At 45.2% G+C, this 22449-nt stretch overlaps 2 protein-coding genes across 5 annotated transcripts in view; one reads left to right on the forward strand and one right to left on the reverse strand.

Moving 5' to 3' along the window:
• kif20b (kinesin family member 20B) overlaps positions 1 to 496 on the reverse strand; it is a 91305-nt gene extending 90809 nt beyond the window's left edge. Inside the window, exon 1 of one of the 2 annotated variants that reach the window (XM_033033557.1) lies at positions 380 to 496. The gene's annotated coding sequence lies outside the window, so the exon portion shown is untranslated. Of the gene's footprint in view, positions 1 to 361 lie in introns of both variants that reach the window. The other variant, XM_033033559.1, reaches the window with a different exon arrangement.
• Positions 497 to 757: 261 nt separating this feature from the next.
• Positions 758 to 22449, forward strand: part of rpp30 (ribonuclease P/MRP subunit p30) — a 65861-nt gene continuing 44169 nt past the window's right edge. Inside the window, exons 1-5 of one of the 3 annotated variants that reach the window (XM_033033566.1) lie at positions 758 to 1124; positions 10652 to 10707; positions 13788 to 13844; positions 18229 to 18303; positions 19733 to 19804. In XM_033033566.1, the coding sequence (XP_032889457.1) occupies positions 1043 to 1124; positions 10652 to 10707; positions 13788 to 13844; positions 18229 to 18303; positions 19733 to 19804 (342 nt within the window). In that variant the 5' untranslated portion in view covers positions 758 to 1042. The remainder of the gene's footprint in view (positions 1125 to 10651; positions 10708 to 13787; positions 13845 to 18228; positions 18304 to 19732; positions 19805 to 22449) is intronic. The other 2 variants (XM_033033568.1, XM_033033567.1) reach the window with 2 other exon arrangements.

The following is a 22449-nucleotide window of genomic DNA, read 5'->3' on the forward strand; positions in this document are numbered from 1 at the left end:
GGTTCACATGCTTGATCTATGGTGTTTTATCATTAATGTTTTATTATTATTAATGTTTAGTGTTTTCAGAGTCATTCATAACTGTCACTGTATGTCATGTTGTTACTTGTGGGCGGAGCACCAAGGCAAATTCCTTGTATGTGAACACTTGGCCAATAAACTTACTTACTCATTGCGAGCTACACACTGAGATGGCAAGGAGATGGGACGCTGTCGACTACACTATCCCGCTGCCTCCGAGTGCTGAGTTTCTCCAGTAATTCAGGTGTGTTTAACAACCGGTGCTCCGCTCGGAAGCTAGCAGGTAGATATATAACGAGGATGAATGGGTGGGAAGTGGAGGTTGGGTTAAGCGGCTTACCTGTACGTTGAGGAGCAGCGTTGGCAGTGGGTGAATCAATGTAGAGTCTGCGGCGGCGCCGCGGTCCACAGGCGGCAGCAGCAACGGACACTACGGGACGGCGCGACCCAACTAACGCCCTCCGTGCGCGTTCACGCCGCCTGCCGTGCGCGTGCACGTGCCCTGCCGCACTAACGACCAAAGATACTTTGCTGACGACTCCTTCGCGCACTGGCTCTAACGCGCGTGCGTGCGTGTGCGTGCGCGCCCCCGCTGCATCAACGCCGCCGCCCCCTCCTCCCTCGCGCGCCCGCACCAACGGCTCCTCCTCCGCGCGGGCAGATTTAAAACCTCCGCCAATCACCATCCAGCAACCTCGCGGGGACTCACGGGAGTCGGCCACGCACTGCGACTGCGCTGGCGCCGCGGGCCCGCCCCCCTCGCACATCAATCACTGTCGGCCGGCACCGTGTCATCAAGTCGGCGTTGCTGCTGCTGCTTGTGCTGCTGCTTTGTTTTTGTGAGTCCGGGCTAAGGATATGGCATTGGCAAAGGACATAGTCTGCTGCAAGTGAGGTTGTTGTTGTATCTGGGACTCCAGGCCCTCCACAGCGGTCCAGCAGCGCGATAAACCTCCAACACGCCAACTAAATCAACTGACTGACTGAGTGAACTGCCCGCCGGCCGCCACATGCTGTCACCATGGTGTGCTTCGCAGATTTAAACATCATTAACATCAACGACAAAAAACGATTGCAAACTATAATAGAAACCGCGGCACATCGTAAGTATTGACCAAATCACATGCTCGGATATCCTGGGTCTCCCTCGATTGTATTGGTTTTTTTTGGGTATGTAAAGTGAGTAAATGTTTCCCATATCTTGCAGTAGATGCCGGTTTGAACACGTTGATTTACAATTAACACACTTAGATTTACGAGAACATAGAACAGCACAGGAACGTGCCATTCGGCCCATAATGTACATGCTGAACATAATATCTAGTTAAACTAATCTTCCATACCTGTATGTGATCCATGTCCTTGCACATCCATCCAAGTACCTATCTAAATACCTCTTCGTATCTGATCCATGCACCGACCAATATATGTTATACAAAACTTGCTCTTCACATCTCCTTTAAACTTTGCCCCACTCACCTTTATATGCTTCTATCAGATCTTCCTTCAACCCCTGGAGCTACAGTGAAAACAGTCCAAAACTGCCCAACCTCTCCTTTATAGCTATTACTCGCTAATCTAGTTGGCCTTCTGGTAACCCTTTTCTCATGTTCAATGGTACTCTGTTGTCATTTGTAGGAACTGTGCAGAAGGTCTTGGGCAGGTTGGGAGATTGGGCAAAAAAGTGGCAGATGGAATATAGTGTAGCAAAGTTTGTAGTCATCCATTTTGGTAATGGGAATAATAATGTCGACTTTTCTAAATGGGGAGAATATTCAGAAATCGAAGGTGCAAAGGAACTTGAGAGTACTGGTGCAGGATTCCCAAAAAGTTAACTTGCAAGTCAAATCGGTAGTGTGTAAGGCTAATACAATGCATTTGTTTCAAGAGGACTATAATACAAAAACAGGGATGTAACGCTGAGGCTTTATAAGGCACTGGTCAGACCGCATTTGGGGTATTGTGAGCAGTTTTGGGTCCCATATCTGAGGAAGGATGTGCTGGCGTTGGAGAGGGTCCAGAGGAGGTTTACAAAAAACTATCCCAGGAATTATTGGGTTAACATATGATGAGCATTTGACAGCACTGGGTTGAGAAGAATGAGGGTGCCCGCATTGAAGCTTACTGAATAATGAAAGGCTTGGTTAGAGTGGATGTTTCCACTAGTGGGAGAGCCTAGGATCAGAGGCCATAGCCTCAGAATAAAAGGACATTCCTTTAGAAAGGAGATGAAGAGGAATTTATTTACTCAGAGGGTGGTGGATTTGTGGAATTAATTGCCACAGAAGTCTGTAGTGGCCAAGTCAATGGGTATTTTAAAGGTGGAGATTGATAGTTTCTTGATTAGTATGGGTGTCAAGGGTTATGGGGAGAAGGCAGGAGAATAGGGTAGAAAGGGAAAAGTAGATCAGCCATGATTGAAGGGTGTGTAGACTTGATAGGCCAAATGGCCCAATTCTGCTCCTAGAACTTAAGGATCTTGCAATCTCCTGTGGCTCCACATAGATTTGCTCCATTTGATTCCCGAGGGGCCCTATTTTCTCTCTGGTTACTCTTTTTCTGTTAATTATTTATAAAATACTTTGGGATTATCCTTAATATTATCTGCCAGAGCCTGTCCCTTTTTGCCCTCCTGATTTTCTTTGTTTAGCTTGCTCCTCAGCTCCCATAACTCCACCAGGGATACACCTTATCCCAGCTGCTTATACCTGCCTCATGCTGCCTCCTTGGCCAGATTCTCAATTTCACTTATAATCCCAACTTCCTTACACCCACCTGACTTCCCCTTCACTCGAACAGGAACATGCAGGTCTTGGATTCTTGTCAGCAAATCACAGTTTGGTTTGAGAACTAAAGACCACAAAAAATTGCAGAGAATTGTGGATGCAGCCCAGATCATCACACAAACCAACCTCCCTTCCATTGACACCTCATGCTGCCTGGTCAAGACCAGCCGCATAATCAAGGATGAGTAGCACCCTGTCCACTCCCTCTTCTCTCCCTTTGGGCAAAAGGCATTGCAGTGTGAAAACTTGTGCTTCCAGATTCTGGGACATTTTCAACCCAGCTGTTATCAGACAACTGAACCATCCTACCATGACTAGAGAGCAGTCCTGATAACTACTGTCCACCTCATTTGGAGACCCTTGGTCTATCTTTGATTGGACTTTACTAGCTTTACCTTGCACCAAACGTTATTCCCTGTACACTGGATGGCTCGATTGTAATCATGTATTATCTTCTGCTGACTGGTTAGCACGCAACAAAAGCTTTTCACTGTACGTTGGTACTAAACTACTACTACCCACATTTAAACAATCTCACTTGCCAAATGTCCCTTTTTCTTCAAACAACCAGCATCAATCAACTTGATCGAGTTCCTGAATTATACTTTGACCCAATTTAGAATTGTAACTTGTGGGCCTGCCCAGTCTCTATCCATAACTATCTTAAACCTAATAGAAAAGTGGTCCCTGGTCCCAAAAGGCTCATGCACGAATACTTCATCCACTTGCCCCTCCCAATTTCCTGCCTCTCCCGCGTGTGGGCCTCTACCTATTTATTGCCTGAGGAAATTTTCCCTAACACGTTTGACAAATTTTAAATTGTTTGCACTATGACATTTCCAGTCAATATTGGGAAAGTTAAAATCCCCTGCATCAACCTTATTCATCCTGCAGCTGCCTGCAATCTCCTGGCATATTCACTTATCTAATTATGTCGAGCATTTGGGGGTCTGGGGTACATTCCCAGCAAGGTGATCATCCAAGGTAGACAAAAGTGCTGGAGAAACTAAGCGGGTGCAGCAGCATCTATGGAGCGAAGGATATAGGCAACGGTTCGGGCTATTTTCTATTTCCTTCGCTCCATAGATGCTGCTGCACCCGCTGAGTTTCTCAAGCACTTTTGTCCAACTTCGATTTTCCAGCATCTGCAGTTCCTTCTTAAACAAGGTGATCATTTCTTGTTTCTCGGGTTCCACCCATATAGCCCCACTGAATGAATCATCAGTAATGTCATAGGTACACAAAATTGCTGGGGAAACTCAGCGGGTGCAGCAGCATCTATGGAGCGGGGAAATAGGCGACGTTTCGGGCCGAAACCCTTCTTCAGACTGATAGGGGGTGGGGAAAGAAAGAAGGACAAAGGGAGGAGGAGGAGGAGCCCGAGGGCGGGCGGATGGGAGGGTGGGAGGAGACAGCTAGAGGGTGAAGGAAGGGGAGGAGACAGCACGGGCTAGCCAAATTGGGAGAATTCAATGTTGATGCCATAGGGACGCAAGGACCCCAGACGGAATATGAGGTGCTGTTCCTCCAATTTCCGCTGTTGCTCACTCTGGCAATGGAGGAGACCCAGGACAGAGAGGTCGGATTGGGAATGGGACGGGGAGTTGAAGTGCTGAGCCACCGGGAGGTCAGGTAGGTTATTGCGGACTGAGCGGAGGTGTTCGGCGAAACGGTCGCCCAACCTACGCTTGGTCTCACCGATGTAAATCAGCTGACATCTAGAGCAGCGGATGCAGTAGATGAGGTTGGAGGAGATACAGGTGAACCTTTGTCGCACCTGGAACGACTGCTTGGGACCTTGAATGGAGTCGAGGGGGGAGGTGAAGGGACAGGTGTTGCATTTCTTGCGGTTGCAACGGAAAGTGCCCGGGGAGGGGGTGGTGCGGGAGGGAAGGGAAGAATTGACGAGGGAGTTGCGGAGGGAGCGGTCTTTGCGGAAGGCCGACATGGGGGGAGATGGGAAGATGTGGCGAGTGGTGGGGTCACGTTGGAGGTGGCGGAAATGGCGGAGGATTATGTGTTGTATTTGCCGGCTGGTGGGGTGAAAGGTGAGGACCAGAGGGACTCTGCCCTTGTTGCGTGTGCGGGGATGGGGAGAGAGAGCAGTGTTACGGGATATGGATGAGACCCTGGTGTGAGCCTCATCTATGGTGGCGGAGGGGAATCCCCGTTCCCTGAAGAACGAGGACATTTCCGATGCCCTGGTATGAAATGTCTCATCCTGGGAACAGATGCGGCGTAGGCGGAGGAATTGGGAGTAGGGGATGGAGTCTTTACAGGGGGCAGGGTGGGAAGACGTGTAGTCCAGATAGCCATGTGAGTCAGTGGGTTTATAATGTATGTCGGTCAGGAGTCTGTCCCCTGCGATGGAGATGGTGAGGTCAAGGAATGGTAGGGAAGTGTCTGAAATCGTCCAGGTGTATTGGAGTGCCGGATGGAAGTTGGTGGTGAAGTGGATGAAGTCAGTCAGTTGTGTGTGGGTGCAGGAGGTGGCACCAAAGCAGTCGTCAATGTAGCGGAGGTAGAGGTCGGGGATGGGGCCCTGGTACGCATCGAACAAGGATTGTTCAACGTACCCGACAAAGAGGCAGGCGTAGCTGGGGCCCATGCGTGTGCCCATAGCTACGCCTTGTGTTTGGAGGAAATGGGAGGAGTCAAATGTAAAGTTATTGAGGGTGAGGACCAACTCCACTAAGCGGAGGAGAGTGTCAGTGGCTGGGTATAGGTTGCTCCTCTGGTCGAGGAAGAACCGGAGGGCTCTGAGGCCATCCTGGTGGGGGATGGAGGTGTAGAGTGACCGGACATCCATGGTGAAGATGAGGGGGTGAGGGCCCAGAGAGTGGAATGCGTGGAGGCGGCGGAGAGTGTCTGAGGTGTCTAGAACATAGGTTGGGAGGGATTTGACCAAGGGGGATAGGATGGAGTCAAGGTATGTGGAGATGAGTTCGGTGGGGCACGAACACGCAGAGACAATGGGTCTGCCGGGAGAGCCGGGTTTGTGGATTTTGGGGAGAAGGTAAAAACGGGCCGTGCGGGGCTGGGGAACGATGAGTTTGGAGGCTTGGTCAGGTAGGGCGTGGGAATTGATGAAGTCGGTGATGGTGCTAGAAATGGTGGCCTGGTGCTCGTCAGTGGGGTCATGGTCCAAGGGTAAGTAGGAGGAGGTGTCCGAGAGTTGGCGCGTGGCCTCAGCTTTGTAGAGATCGACGCCCCAGACTACCACGGCACCTCCCTTGTCGGCTGGTTTGATGACCCAGTCTGGGTTTTTGCGGAGTGATTCGATGGCAGTGCGTTCAGAGGGGGGAAAGATTGGAGTGAGACAGGGGAGTGGAGAAGTTGAGGCAGTTGACGTCGCGGCGGCAGTTCTGAATGAAGAGTTCCAGAGCCGGGACTTTCTGAGGGGGGTTCCACGAGGAGGGGGTGCGTTGGAGACGGGAAAAGGGGTCATCATTAGGGGGCGAGGACTCCTTCCCATGGAAGTGCGCTGTGAGGCGGAGACGACGGTAGAAGCTCTCCAAGTCATGGTGGGCGCGGAACTCATTGAGATGGGGACGGAGGGGGACAAAGGTGAGACCTCTGCTGAGGACAGACCGTTGGGTGGGGGAGAGGGGGAGGTCGGGGGGGATGGTGAACACCCGGCATGGGTGGGAGTTGGGGCCAGAGGAAGGCAGGTGGGTAGACTGGGGACGGGGCGATGTGTGGGGGGAGGGGGTTGTGGGTGTTGGAGGGGTGGTGGGTGGTCAGGGGGTGGGGGGGAGAGAGGGCTGTAAGGTGGGTGGGGAAGAGCGGGTGTGACATGGTTGGGGGATGACATCAGTAATGTCATGTCTGACCACTGACATCCTCCTTAATCAATAAAGCAACACCCTCTCCTGAAGCACCTGTACCCTGGAACATTAAACAACCAGTACAGTCCCTCTATTAACTAGGTTTCTGCAATGGCTACAATGTCAGACCCCACACATGTGCATCCACCCATGAATTAATTTGCTATACCCACCCTTGCATTAAATAAGTGCAATTCAAACCAACCATCCTTCCTTGCTCCCTGCCTTTGTCCAGTCCTGCCTGCCACGATATTGGTTTCCCTCCAGTTAAGGTGTAACCCATCCTACCTGTACAGGTCAGCGCTGCCCCAGAAGAGATCCCAATGGTCCATAAATGTGAATCCCTGCCCCCTTCACTCCTCAACCACACATTCATCTCCCTTGTCTTTCTGCTCCTACCCTCACTAACACCTGGCACTGCAAGTAATGCAGAGACCACTACCCTTGTGGTTATGCTTTTTAGTCTTGTACCCAACTCCCTATACTCATTGCAGTACCTCATTCCTTTCCATACCCAAGTCATTTGTGCCAATATGCACAAAGACTTCTGGCTGCTCACCCTACCCCTTGAGGATGTCATGCATACCACACGGACACATCCTGGACCCTAGCACCAGGGAGGCAGCCTGCTATCCTGGAGTCTTGACTGCTGCTGCAGAATCTCCTGTCTGCACCCTTAACTGAAGAGTCGCCTACCACTATGGCTTTGCCTGACATTACCCATCCCTGCTGAGCCTTAGAGACAGGCTCAATGTCACAGCCCTGCCTGGTACTGCTGCTCAATTTTGATGTCATTCCCCCAGCACCCAAAAAAGACCACAAAGGGTGTACGTGTTTTGAAGGGTGATGGCCACAGGGGTTACCTACACTCTTCTATTATTTCCCTTCCTCCTGGTCACCCACCTTCTCTCTTCCAGTCGTCCAGCTGTTGTTCCAGTTCCCTAACATGGTCTTTAAGGAGCTGCACCTGGACACAGTTCCCATATGTGTAGCCATCAGGAACACCAGCAGTTTCCCTGACTTCCTGCATCCTGCATGAGGAGCATTGCACCAACTTACTGCCATCACCACTGCAACAAAGCCAAGAAGAGGAAGAAACAAAAAATAACTAGACTCACACATGAGCAGACTGAACCTTATCCGTCCATCTGTCACTGATAGCCTCTTTACCTCGGCCACCTCACCATCGACTTAATTTGACCACAACACAGCATTTAAGACTCGCACTTCCCCTCTGTCTCCCAACATGGCCGCTCCCAATAGGCTGCTCCACTGCACCTTGCCTTGTTTTTATTAGCTACACAATTAGGATGCTCCAACCATTGCCCAGATCTGTCCACAGACGCTCTTTCAAATTCCTGTGCCTTTACTGTTCCAAATAGGGTGATTTCACGAAAGGTCACTGGAGCGTAGATCCGCACCCACGTGACCGAAAATTTTAACTGGGGGACGAGCGTCACTTCCGGTACATGTTAGTGAATGGGAAAACACGCACTTTCACGCCCGTTAAAAACATCGAAAACGGCCAGGTTTTGAGCTGCAATTTACTGAGCCAGTCGGGGTGACCGTGAGGCACAGCTACCTAAATTTACAGTAAAAAAAAAAGATGGAAACTAAGGTAAATTCAAGAGGGAGCTGAAGGGGCAAAATAAGCGGAAGTTGATAGCGGACATTTTTCGTGGAGATTTAAAGATCCAAAATATCGGGAATTATCGCGTTTGCTCGCTGCATTTCATCAAAAATAAGGCATTATTGGCTTTGTTATCTTTATTCATTTGTTAGATGAAAAGTATTAAAAGTTAGAAATCCTTCAGTAAAATTGCAAAATCGCCCATGGTTCTCGGGTTGGTTTTAACATGCAAAATGAACACGCTTCTGAAGCTACATTCACCATTTAAATATCCGTGAATCATAAATGCGTCTTGAAATAAATTTTACTCAGATGCAAGCTAAGGAATGGTATAATTGTCAGCTGTTCATTTGACAAAATCAGGACATTTTTTGGCTAATAATAAACTGTCCTGATTTTGTCAAATGAACAGCTGACAATTATACCATTCCTTAGCTTGCATCTGAGTAAAATTTATTTCAAGACGCATTTATGATTCACGGATATTTAAATGGTGAATGTAGCTTCAGAAGCGTTTTCATTTTGCATGTTAAAACCCACCCGAGAACCATGGGCGATTTTGCAATTTTACTGACGGATTTCTAACTTTTAATACTTTTCATCTAACAAATGAATAAAGATAACAAAGCCAATAATGCCTTACTTTTGATGAAATGCAGCGAGCAAACGCGATAATTCCCGATATTTTGGATCTTTAAATCTCCACGAAAAATGTCCGCTATCAACTTCCGCTTATTTTGCCCCTTCAGCTCCCTCTTGTATTTACCTTAGTTTCTATCTTTTTTTTGGACTGTTAATTTAGGTAGCTGTGCCTCACGGTCACCCCGACTGGTACAGTAAATTGCAGCTCAAAACCTGGCCGTTTTCGATGTTTTTAACGGGTGTGAAAGTGCGTGTTTTCCCATTCACTAACATGTAACGGAAGTGACGCTTGTCCCCCAGTTAAAATTTTCGGTCACGTGGGTGCGGATCTACGCTCCAGTGACCTTTCGTGAAATCACCCTATATACACTGGCACCATCCCCTTTTCTCTGTTACATCATAACTACATCAGGGCTGTCTCCTGCACTCATGTACTACTGGTTAATTTCATTAAATTTACCACTAACTGCCCTCAAATTTACTTGGACTACCCCAGTACAGGGTCCAGTATGAACCCTCTTTGAGTTTGACTATCCACATACTGTTTCAGAAAACCCTTTTGAACACATCTAACAAATTCTGTACAATCTAAGGCTTTCATTATTAATTTTCTTCATGTCGCTCCTTTTACATCACAGTCGGTGGCAAAATAGTATAATTCCTCTCTTCTACCCTACTCGTGTAAAACTATTCCTCCTTGAAGTCTCCTTCAAGTTATACTTTACAACTGTGACCATATTTACTAATCGTAGTTTCTGTGAAATGCTCCAAAACATTTATTATTAACTATGTGAAGTCTCATTCACGGCTGTTTTTCTGCATAATCTGCCTAATTATGCTGAATAATTTCTGGTAATGGTGTAGACATTGCCAATGGGCATGTTTAAGTGCACAATCAACTTGTATGAACGGAGTCAATTAACATTTGGCACATAATAGATTGTTTTGAAACTTTCAAAGTAATATCAGTTTGTATTTGTCGAGATATTTTAGCTTCTTTCCCAAGACGCTGCACATGAGTATTCCCATCCACAATTTGCATCAAACCACAGCTCAAGTCGAGTCAAGTTTATTGTCATATACACAAGTACGGTGAGGTGCAGTTGCAATTAATATCTTAATGGAACAGCATCACGGGCACAGATTCAGACAGCACATAAAATACATGAATTATACATAAATTATACAAGACAGTGAAAAGCACAAGGATTGCAAAACACAATTAGAAAACATCGTAGTGCAAGTGGTGGAGTGAAGTGTTCCACTGCCAAGGTACGGGTGAGGTGATGCTAGAGAGATGACTAAATGTCATTGTGTTGGAAGGAACTGCAGATGCTGGTTTAAACTGAAGATAGACACTAAATGCTGGAGTAACTCAGCGGGACAGGCAGCATCTCTGAAGAGAAGGAATGGGTAACATTTTGGGTTGAGACCCTTCTTCAGGCATGTCATTAGTTAGTTTGTCTTTTTACTGTACCTGAATTAAATCAGAAGAATTTTTCTATTACAAATCTCAAATTGTGGAGTACAGAGACAAATAAATAAATGATGGGTCTTTGTCCCAAACATTTTGGAGGGCATTGTATTTGTTTGTTTACTTCCTTAGCGGTCGCAAGATGTGGAATATAAAGTAGTACACAACATAATTTTTATCAGTTGATATAAGTAATCACATTGGATTTTCTAGACAAAACAGATTGCATTTATACACAATGTTTCAAGTTATCATTTTTTTTCTGTTCTAGTTGGTTATTCGACAGTTGCAATTAATCATGTGCTTGATTTTCAACAGAAAGAACAGGTAAGATCTCTATCAATTACGTGTTGTGTGCCTTTGTACCCTAATAACCTTTTTAACCATTTACCTATCAAAATAATTAATTTCTGGCGTGTCTTGCTAGTTTTCACAATTGAAAGTCTAAATCGATAACTCCTCATATTAAATCCACATGCAGGTGGAACTAGTGATTAGGCGGCGATTGATATGTTGGCCTTTATTTTATTTTTTATTAAAGGGATTTAAATACAATAGAACTTTATTTATTTCAGGAGGTAAACTGATCTACCAACAGTCATAAAAACAACAAAATACATGAAACATGAAATTAAAGTGACGAGTGGAAAGGCTTTGGGGATGTGCAAAGATTGGGGGCGGGGGTGTAGTTATTCTCAGTCTACCCCATGACATAAGGTGGGGGAGGGGCGGGGGGGGGGGGTTGTAAAGTTTGATAACCACAGGGAAGGTTCTCTTGTGGCATTCTGTCCTGCATCTTGGTGGAACCAATCTTGCTATTGAGGGAGTGCAACATAGGTTCAGAAGGTTAATTCCCGGGGTGGCTGGACTGTCATATGCTGAGATAATGGAGCAGCTGGGCTAGGACACTGGAATTTAGAAGGATGAGAGTGGATATTATTGAAACCTATAAGATTATTAAGGGTTTGGACACGCTAGAGCAGGGGCCGGAAGCCAACGGCCCCCGGGCCGAATGCAGCCCATAACACAAAATCATATGGCCCGCAGGCGGATTTTTTTCCCCGTAATCATCCGGCCCGCCCCGAGCGCGGCCGAGCTCTGGCTGTACCGCATCTTGCGCAAAGCCGCCAGCACATCGGCGCGCCTTCTGTGAACACGTTTAAGAAAGAATTGCATATGCTGGAAAAATCAAAGGTAGACAAATGCGGGAGAAACGCAGCGGGTGAGACATGCAAGGATTGCACGAGGCTGCCTCACCCGCTGAGTTTCCCCAGCATTTTTGTCTACCTTCTGTGAACACGTGATTTGATGCCTGTCCCGGCCCCTATGCAGAACCAGGTTGCTGACCCCTGCCCTAGTCGTAACAGAGACAGTCCTAGTCCTTACCTTTCACCCCATCAGCCATTGCATACCACATTTAATCCTCCGAAATTTTCGCCACCTCCACACGATCCCAACACTAGTCACATCTTCACCCCTTTCCGTATTCCCGCACAGATCTTTCTGTCCTAGGTCTCCTCCATTGTCAGAATGAGGCTAAATGCAAATTGGAGGAACAGCATCTCATATTTCACTTGGGCAGCTTACAGCCCAGTGGTATGAATATTGATTTCTCAAACTTCAAGTAACCCCGGCATTCCCTCCCACTCTATCCCTCCCCCACCCAAGTCTCACAAGCTTCTCGTTTTCACCCTACAAACAGCTAACAATGGCCTGTTTTTTTGCATATCTTCCATTCATTGTTCTTTATGTCTACATCATCGTCCATATCTCTCCTTTCCCTTATCTCTAACGAGTCTGAAAAAGGGTCTCGACACGCGACATCACCCATTCCTTCTCTCCAGAGATGTCGCCTGTCCCGCTGAGTTACTCCACCTTTTTGTGTCTACGGTTTAAACCAGCATCTGCAGTTCCTTCCTAAACAATTGCTACTCAACACCCAATAGCACGGGAGAATCTCAGGACTGTGTGCTCAGTCCCTTGCTCTATACCCATGAGTGTCTAGCCAGACACGCTTCCAATGCTGTCAATTCATTACTGATACCACTGTTGCATAAATAACGGGTAATGAAGAGTCAGAGGATAGGAGGGAGATTGAAAGTTGGTACCAGAACAACAATCTTGCTCTCACCATCAGCAAAACAAGGGACTGATTGTTGACTTTAGAACGGGAAGAGCCAAAGATGCATGACCCTGTCTTCATAGACAGGTTGGTGGTGCAGAGAGTCAACAATTTCAAGTTCCTGATCATGCATATCTTTGAAGATCAGTCCTGGGCCCAGCACATTCATGCAATCATAAAGAAAGTCCATCAACGTCTCTATTTCCTTAGGAGATTGAGGGAAACACTGTCTTGAACTTCTTCAGGTGTATGGTAGAGAGCATTGCATTGCACTGGTTGCATCTCAGCCTTTTTCTGCACCTCAAACTCCCAGGAATGAAGATTATAAAGCTTGGCATTGACTGCCCCACCATCATAAGAGGTGCTGCCCCCAAAAGAGCTAACATCAATGATCCACACCAACCTGGCCATGCTTTCATTTCACCTACCATTGGGAAGAAGGTATTGGAGTCTGAAAACTGTCCATGACCTTCCTTCATTAAGACATTTATTAAAGCAAGAGACCAGAACTTGCCTCTTCCTTAATGAATTTCATGATGAACATTACATTGCAGCTGCATTTCATAATTACATTGATTCATGTTGTTTTGTTGTGTTATTTCTTGGGATTATATTTGGCTACATATCTTAATATAATTGGTGATGTATTACAAACATTCACATTTTAATTTTGAGTGCCACCACATTCATTTATATGTAACAAAATGTGCTGAAGTAACTCAACATATCTGGCAGCATCGCTGGACAACATGGATAGGTGACATTTCAGGTCAGGGCCCATCTTCAGACTGATTGTAATTCGGGGAAGGAAGCTGGAAAAGAACTGGGAGCGGGACAAATCCTGGCAAGTGATAGATGGAAGACAAAAATTGCTGGAGAAACTCAGCGGGTGAAGCAGCATCCCAAAACATTGCCAATTCCTTTTCTCCATAGATGCTGCCTCACCCGCTGAGTTTCTCCAACATTTTTTGGCTACCATTGATTTTTCCAGCATCTGCAGTTCTTAAACAAGTGATAGATGGATACAGGTAAGGGGGGGGGAGAGGGTTGATTAGGAGTTCGGTGGAAAAGGAGCCAAAAGTGTGTCAGATGGGGTGATGGAGAAGTGAACCGTGAAGCCAGAAGGAGGGATAAACATAGAAGTGGGCAGAGAGGGACTGAGCAGAGTGCGGGACACAGAGGAGGCACTGGTAAGGGGTCCATCCACAAAAGCAGGGGGAGAGCCACGTTAATTTAAATAATTTTTCTTCCATTTGTATTAATTGCACAAAAAAATGTTTTCTAGGGAATTGCCAATCCAATATCTGTTGCAGAGCTTTTTCCATCTCCACCTATTGTACAGGTATGTACAGAAATAAGTTTCAAGGGATTATTATTATGTGCCGGTGACAACGTTTCTGTCAGGCTGAATTGGTCTGTTTTGGAGATCAGATTAGATTTCTTCAGAAGCATGCAGAATGGAAACAGGCCCTTCAGACCATATAACCAACATGCCTGCCCATGACAACCCATCTACATTGGTCCCACCTGCCCACGTTTGGCCCATATCCTAAACCGTCCCTATCCATGAGCCTGCCAAAGTATCTTTTTAAGTGGTGTTATAGTACCTGGCTCAATTATGTCCTCCGGCAGTTCATTCAATATATCCATCTCCCTCTGACTGAAAAGGTTCCTCGGGTTCCTATTAAATCTTTCCCCTGTCAGATCAAACCTATGTCCTCAGGTTCTTGATTCCCCTACTCTGGGCAAAACCAAAACCCTAAATAAAGTCCAATGTGCCGAAGCCTTTCTTGACTGCATTATCGACTTGTTATGCCACTTTCAAGGAACTTAGTACCTACACCCCAGATCCCTCTGCTCTACAACCCTCCCAAAAGCCTGCCATTCATTGTGAAGGTCCTGCCCTGGTGTAACTTCTCCAAACCCAACACCTTGCACTTATCTTTATTAAACTTGTCCACTTGCCCAAATATTCAAGATCCTTCTGTGATTTTTGATAACCATCTTCACTATCGATGATACCATTCACTTTATTGTCATCTGTGAACTTACTAATCATACCTTGTACATTCTCATCCAAATCATTGTTATAAACCAGAAATGGCAATGTGCCCAGCACCGATCCTGGAGGCACACCTCGAGTCACACGTCTCGAGTTAAAAAATAACCTTCCACCATCACCTCTGCTTCCTTCCACAAAACCAATTCTTTATCGGTTAGTCACAGTGCCCTCCATAATGTTTGGGATAAATACCCATCATTTATTTATTTGCCACTGTACTCCACAATTTGAGATTTGTAATAGAAAAAAATCACATGTGGTTAAAGTGCACATTGTCAGATTTTAATAAAGGCCATTGTTATACATTTCACCATGTAGTAATTACAGCTGTGTTTATACATAGTCCCCCCATTTCAGGGCACCATAATGTTTGGGACACATGGCTTTACAGGTCTTTGTAATTGCTCAGGTGTGTTTAATTGCCTCCTTAATGCAGGTATAAGAGAGTTCTCAGCACCTAGTCTTTCCTCCAGTCCTTCCATCACCTTTGGAATCTTTTATTGCTGTTTATCAACATGAGGACCAAAGTTGTGCCAATGAAGTTATTATGAGACTGAGAAACAAGAATAAAGCTGTTAAAGACATCAGCCAAACGTTAGGCTTACCAAAATCAACTGTTTGGCACATCATTAAGAAGAAAGAGAGCACTGGTGAGCTTACTAATCACAAAGGGACTGGCAGGCCAAGGATGACAGAAGAATTCTCTCTATAATAAAGAAAAATCCCCAAACACCTGTCCGACAGCTCAGAAACGCTCTTCAGGAGTCAGGTGTGGATTTGTCAATGACCACTTCCGCAGAAGACTTCATGAACAGAAATACAGATGCAAACCACTGGTTAACCACAAAAATAGGATGACCAGGTTACAGTTTGCCAAGAAGTACTTAGGTAAGAAGGTCTTGTGGACAGATGAGACGAAGATTAACTTGTATCAGAGTGATGGCTAGAGCAAAGTATGGAGGAGAGAAGGAACTGCCCAAGATCCAAAGCATACCACCTCATCTGTGAAACACATTGGTGGGGGTGTTATGGCCTGGGCATGTATGGCTGCTGAAGGTACTGGCTCACTTATCTTCATTGATGATACAACTGCTGATGGTAGTAGCATTATGAATTCTGAAATGTGTAGACACATCCTATCTGCTCAAGTTCAAACAAATACCTCAAAACTCATTAGCCCGCGGCCTATTCTGCAGCAAGACAATGATCCCAAACATACTGCTAAAGTAACAAAGAAGTTTTTCAAACCTGATGGGTATTTGTCCCAAACATTATGGAGGGCACTGTAGATATGATGGGGGGTTTTTACACTTAAGTTAAAAAATGATTTTTGTATTTTTTAAGCTTAATATTATTTCTCAAATTTATTTGTTTGCTACATGCAAAAAAATGTAATTGTTCCAAAATATTTATTTTCATTACAGTGCATTCGGAAAGTATTCAGACCTCTTCACTTTTTCCACATTTTGTTACGTTACAGCCTTTTTCTAAAATGGATTACATTTTTTTTAATCATCAATCTATACACAATACCCCATAATAAAAAAGCAAAAACAGGTGTTCAGACATTGTTACTAAGTAATTAAAAATAAATAACTGAAATATCACATTTGCATAAGTATTCAGACCCTTTACTCAGTACTTTGTTGAGGCGCCTTTGACAGCGATTACAGCCTCAAGTCTTCCTGGGTATGACGCTATAAGCTAGGCACACCTGTATTTGGGTAATTTCTCCCATTCTTCTCTGCAGATCCTCTCAAGCTCTGTCAGGTGGATGGGGAGCGTCGGTGCACAGCTATTTTAAGGTCCCTCCAGCGATATTTGATCGGGTTAAAGTCCGGGCTCTGGCTGGGCCACTCAAGGACATTCACAGACTTGTCACAAAGCCACTCTTGTGTTGTCTTAGCTGTGTGCTTCATCTGTGTCCTGTTGGAAGGTGAACCTCCATCTCCACAGAGGAACTCTGGAGCTCTGTCAGAGTGACCATCGGGTTCTTGTTCACCTCCCTGACCAAGGCCCTTCTCCCACGATTGCTCAGTTTGGCCGGGCGGCCAGCTCTATGAAGAGTCCTAGTGGTTTCAAAGTTCTTTCATTTAAGAATGATGGAGGCCACTGTGCTCTTCAATGCTGCAGAAATTGTTTTATACCCTTCCCCAGATCTATGTCTCGACACAATCCTATCTCAGAGGTCTATGGACAATTCCTTCGTCTTCATGGCTTGGTTTTTGCTCTGACGTGCACTGTCAACTATGGGATCTTATATAGGCAGGTGTGTGCCTTTCCAAATCATGTACAATTAATTTAATTTACCGCTGGTGGACTCCAAGTTGTAGAAACATCTCAAGGATAGTCAATTGAAACAGGATGCACCGAAGCTCAATTTTGAGTGTCATAGCAAAGGGTCTGAATAGTTATGTAAATGTGATATTTCAGTTATTTCTTTTTAACTACTTTGCAAAAATTTCTAAACTCCAGTTCTTGTTTTTTTATTATGAGGTATTGTGTGTAGATTGATGATAAAAATGAATTTAATCCGTTTTAGAATAAGGCTGTAGCGTGACAAAATGTGGAAAAAGTGGAAGGGACCTGAATACTTTCTGAATGCACTGTATCTTGGTGAATTTGCTTTACGAGCCATTTGCATTCCAGGCAGCAACACTAAACTTACCACTTCCTCAACTAGATATAATGAAATTGGTCAGATTTTCTAGGAGTGATTGCTGAGCAGTGTGTCATACTGTATAGGAGTTATTTGTGTTAAACTACAGCATGACCACAATGAGATAATAAAGAATACAAATGTACTAAATCTGCTCAGTTTTGGGTGGACAATTCCACATAATTAAATATTTTTCTTTCTCTAAAGCTATCACCATTTTAGTCTAAATTTGGTAAACCTACACCAATTAAAGTAGACTAGACCAAGTGGGACCCGTTGGGTCCCATCCCCTCAACACGTGGTTGTGGGTGGGGGGGGGGGGGGAAGCGGCCTGCGTCTTCACACTAACCACCCCCCCACACGCACTAGTGCCCTTGATATTATATTAATATTATTCATTCGCTACTTTTGCCCCATTTCTGCCCTATCCACCCACGCTTAGCCCCCAACTCGCAGGTGCATTTAGAGAGGGACAGGGAGGGGGGTAGAGAGAGAGGGGACAGAGAGAGGGGGCAAAGACGGAGAGAGGGGGCAGAGACAGAGAGAGGGTGGGGCAGAGACAGAGAGAGGATAGAGGACGGAGGAGAGGAGGGGGATGAGGAGGAGGGGGTGAGGGACCTGACCCGAGACGGACCTGAAAGCTTGTTCTTCACTCGCAGCACGTGGAACACAGCGCGCAGATCCATTGTGACGTCATCATCGAAAGACCGGGTTTTTTTCCAAAGTTTGTTCAGATTTTTGAACATTATCATTAATAACTTGAGAACTAAAGCATGAATTTTTCAGATAAGGCGATTTTCGGAGTCCAGGGGGAGAATCTCTACCGGAATATGTAAAAAAATTTACCGTTAGCGCGTTGTTTTTTCGCGAAGATGTGATTGGGCGCGCACACACACACACGCGGTGATGAAATAAATGATTCTAGTTGAAGGAAAAGTATATTTTGTGATGTTTAAAAAGAGAAATGTGAAATCATAAAACTAAATTGATTTTTTTGTCAAAAAGGGAAAATCAAAGCCAATTAAAATTATGACCAGGCTTACTTTGATTGCCTCTGATGTCTCTCATTACAATCAATTGGTAAGTATTAACCCTTCATTTTAATTCTAATGTGTGTGGTTTGTGAACTAGTCGTTCCTAATATTTTTATTTGATTGCACAGATGAGATTTACAAGAATGGTACTTGCAATGAAAATTGTAAAAATGGAGAGCGATAAATGAATTTGGCCTTACTTTGGCGCAGAAAAGCTGAGGGGAGACATATTTGAACTATATTATTATGAGGAATTTCCCTTAGCAATGGGTCAAAAACTAGGAGGCTTGCATTTAAAGTAATTGTTAGAAGGGGTGATGAGGACTAAAAATCAAAAGCGTAGTAGGGATCTGGAACCCACTGCCTGAAAGAGTGGTGATGATAGAAATTCTTACAGCACTTGATTCTTCCAGCACATGGATATATACAGGTTTAGCTTTATTATTGTCACTTAGAATAAAGGGGAGGCTCTTAGAATAAAGGGAAGGCCATTTAAGACTGAGATGAGAAAAAACCTTTTCACCCAGAGAGTTGTGAATTTGTGGAATTCCCTGCCACAGAGGGAGTGGAGGCCAAATCACTGGATGGATTTAAGAGCGAGTTAGATACAGCTCTAGGGGCTAGTGGAATTAAGGGATATGGGGAGAAGGCTGGCACGGGTTGTTGATTGGGGACGATCAGCCATGATCGCAATGAATGGTGGTGCTGGCACGAAGGTCTGAATGGCCTACTCCTGCACCTATTGTCTATTTTTCTATATACAGAGGTACAGTAAAAAGCTTTCCAAACAGATCAGATATATTAAACGTGACCTGCTAGACTCTGGATGTAATGCTGGAAGTTAGGATTAGGCTGATTTTGATCTTCTTGGATATATGCGGACAGATAAATTTATGAAAGTCTGTGTAATTATAAAGATGTAGATGATGACTGAACACAGTAGAGAAGTGATGCAAAATTGAATGACATTTGTGTTAACATTGAACTGGAGCACACTGTGCTCCTCCAGCTCTCACAGATCACTGCAAAAAGCAGCGAGAACCTCACAATTTGAGGATTGCTGGAGATGTATGGCCAAGTGTCCTTAATGTTCACAGGAAAGCTTAGAAAAACAGCTTTAGTTCACCAAGGAGACATTTTTTGCAATGATATTTATTGAGGTTGATAATGTATGTAAAAGAAATGGCTTACGATTTATTTTGTAATGCATCAGTAAAAGTAATTCCTTTTTATATTGCGCATACAATCATTAAATATGTTTTAGAAAAGTTATCAAATGAATAAAGATATAAATATTTTTCAAAAATTAAAAAGTGCAATTTATCTTGATATCCATTATATGTTCAGTGTATTTTTCTGGCCAAAGCAATAAATGTGATTGTGAGCTATTAAGGATGTTGATAGCTCACAATTATTAGTTATGATTTTACTGAAGTAAATGTACTGTTATCACCACTAACACATTATGTTTGCAGAGAACCGCTTATCCTCAAAACTTGCCGTATGATATTATAGCCGTGGAACCAAAAACAGAAAAGTTGTTTCATGTAAGTGAATTAGAATCAAGAAGGTATAATTAACTAACCTTGTTTTCCATTGCTTTGTGGCCTCCCTCTTTTATATGCAGTTTTATTTCCATTTATGCTTTTATGGTCTGCCTCACCTTACACATGTCTAGAGTTCGGAGAATAAGCAACTGCAAGAAAGGTGATGTTACGGTGGTTATGGGGATTTCAATATGCAGGTAGGCTGCGAAAATCAGGTTGATTCTGGATCCTAAAAGAATGAATTTGTAGAATGCCTACGAGGTGGCTTTTTCGAGCAGTTCATGGTCGAGCCCACTAGGAAGATTTGATTAAGGAGAAGGAGCCCCCTGGAGGCAGTGATCATAATATGATAGAATTCACCCTGTAGCTTGGGAAGGTGAAGCTGGAATCAGATGCATCAGTATTATTGTTAAGGAGAGAATGAAATGACTGTGGCTAACAAAGAAGCCAAAGACACCGTAAAAGCAAAAGAGAAAGCATATAATAATGGCAATTATTATATAATAATTAACCCCAACAGAAGGCAACTAGAAAAGCAATAAGGGGAGAAAAGATGAAATGTGAAAGTAAACTAGTCATTGGAGGATACCAAAAGTTTATTCAAATATGTAAAGAGTATGAGAGAGGCGAGAGTGGATATTGGACCACTGGAAAATGATGCTGGAGAAGTAGTAATGGGGAACAAAGAAATGGCAGGTGAACCAAATAAGTGTTATGCATCAGTCTTCACCAGCAATGTGCCAGAAATTCAAGAGAGTAGGAGGCTACTAAATGCAGTTGCTACTACTGAGGAAAAGGTGCTTGGGAAGCTGAAAGGTCTGAAAGTGAAAGTGACCTGGACCAGATGGATTGCACCCCAGGGTACAAAAAGTGGTAGCTGTAGAGATTGTGGAAGCATTAGTAGTGATCTTTCAAGAATCACTAGTCAGGAATGGTTCCAGGGGACTAGAAAATCACAAATGTTACTCCACTGTTTAAGAAGGGAGCAGGGCAAAAGAGAGGGAATAATGGGCCGGTTAGCCTGACTTCATTGGTTGGTAAGATTATTGCGGTCATTATTAATGATGAGCTTTGAAGGTACTTGGAAGCACATGATAAAATAGTCAGCATAGTTTTGTTAAGGGAAGATCTTGCCTGACAAATCTGTTTGAATTATTTGAGGAATTAACAAGCAGGATAGACTACGGAGAGTGTGGATGTTATTTACTTGGATTTTCAGAAAATGAAAAATTCAAACCTCTTGGTTTGTCAGTGCAAAGTTTGGGAAACAAAATTGTACATTCTCAACTTTTGAATGTTGTCCTTGTTGCTGTGAGACTGCATATCTTCTGAGCTCTTCAAATATACTTCTTAGGATTTGCCACTGCGACACAGATGGTTTTAAACTAATTAAAGGGGGTGGTGGTGTCAAATGGGATAGTCAAGGACGGAGTGAAAGGGAGTAAAGGGATAGTTAATGACCCCCGAATTAACGGGAAAGAAAGCTCACAAAGGGATAGGAGAGTAGGGCCAAGTGTAATAGGGATCGATGTGAAAGGTGAGATGCGTAAGGAATTAAAAGTACTGTATTTGAATGCGTGAAGTATAAGAAGTAAAGTACAGGTGCACAACCTTTTATCCGAAAGCCTTGGGACCAGACACTTTTCGTAATTCAGAATTTGTCGGTCTTCGGAATGGATTTTTTTTAGCATAGATTTTAATGGCTGGCTCAGTGGTAGAGTGCTCGGCTCATATCCGCAAGGTCGCGAGTTTGCGCCTTGATCCCGGCAGTAAACTCGGTCGCGAGTTTGAGTCTTCAATGTCGGGTTTCTTGCAGAATAAATGTCTGTATGAAATGCAGTGTAGGAGAGGTGTACTGACTGTGTGGGCAGAACTTTGGAAGTGATTGCCCACCAGTCTAAAAAGCCGCTGTGTCTCCCTGTCCCTGGGATAGCAGGGGGCGATCAAACAACACAATACCCCCCTCCCCCTCCAACTCCAGAGGAATCCGCTCCCCGATGGGTCGCTACGGCGACAAGTGGCAGTTTGCCCACAGCCCGAGCTGCGCCCCCTCATCCGCCACCCCAAGAACAAGACGTACCTTGCACACCATCAGCTTCTGCCCCGACGTGTTCCTCTGGAGTTGGAGCGGGGCTGGGCTGGAGTTGCTGCTGGCTGTGGGTCTCTGGGATCTCCGTGCTTGCAGTGGGCCTGGGGGTCGGTGTCCCGTTGGCCCTGATGTCTCCGGCCACCCCCCTGGACAGGAGCTGAGACTGGGAACTGTACCGCCCTTGCCCCCTCCCTCTGCAACTGCAAACAACCCCACTCTCCTGCAAGGGCGGTACAATTCCTGGAGGATGGCAGGTGGCCGGAGACGTCAGGACCAACAGGAAACCGCTCCCCGATGGGCCCCTACGGTGCCCCGTCATCCGCAACCCAGGTCCCTCTGTAGTTGGAGCGGGTCTGGGCTGGGCTGCTGTTGGCTGTGGGTCTCTGGGATCTCCGTGCTTGCAGTGGGCCTGAGGGTCGGTGTCCCGATGAGGGGGCGCAGCTCGGGGAACGGCTTCTGGTGGTCCGGACGTCTCCGGCCAGTTTGCAGTTTTCCTCTGGAGTTGGAACGGGGCTGGGCTGCTGCTGGCTGTGGGTCTCTGTGCTTGCAGTGGGCC

Source organism: Amblyraja radiata, chromosome 15 (genome assembly GCF_010909765.2).
Source record: "Amblyraja radiata isolate CabotCenter1 chromosome 15, sAmbRad1.1.pri, whole genome shotgun sequence".
NCBI classification, from domain to species: domain Eukaryota; kingdom Metazoa; phylum Chordata; class Chondrichthyes; order Rajiformes; family Rajidae; genus Amblyraja; species Amblyraja radiata.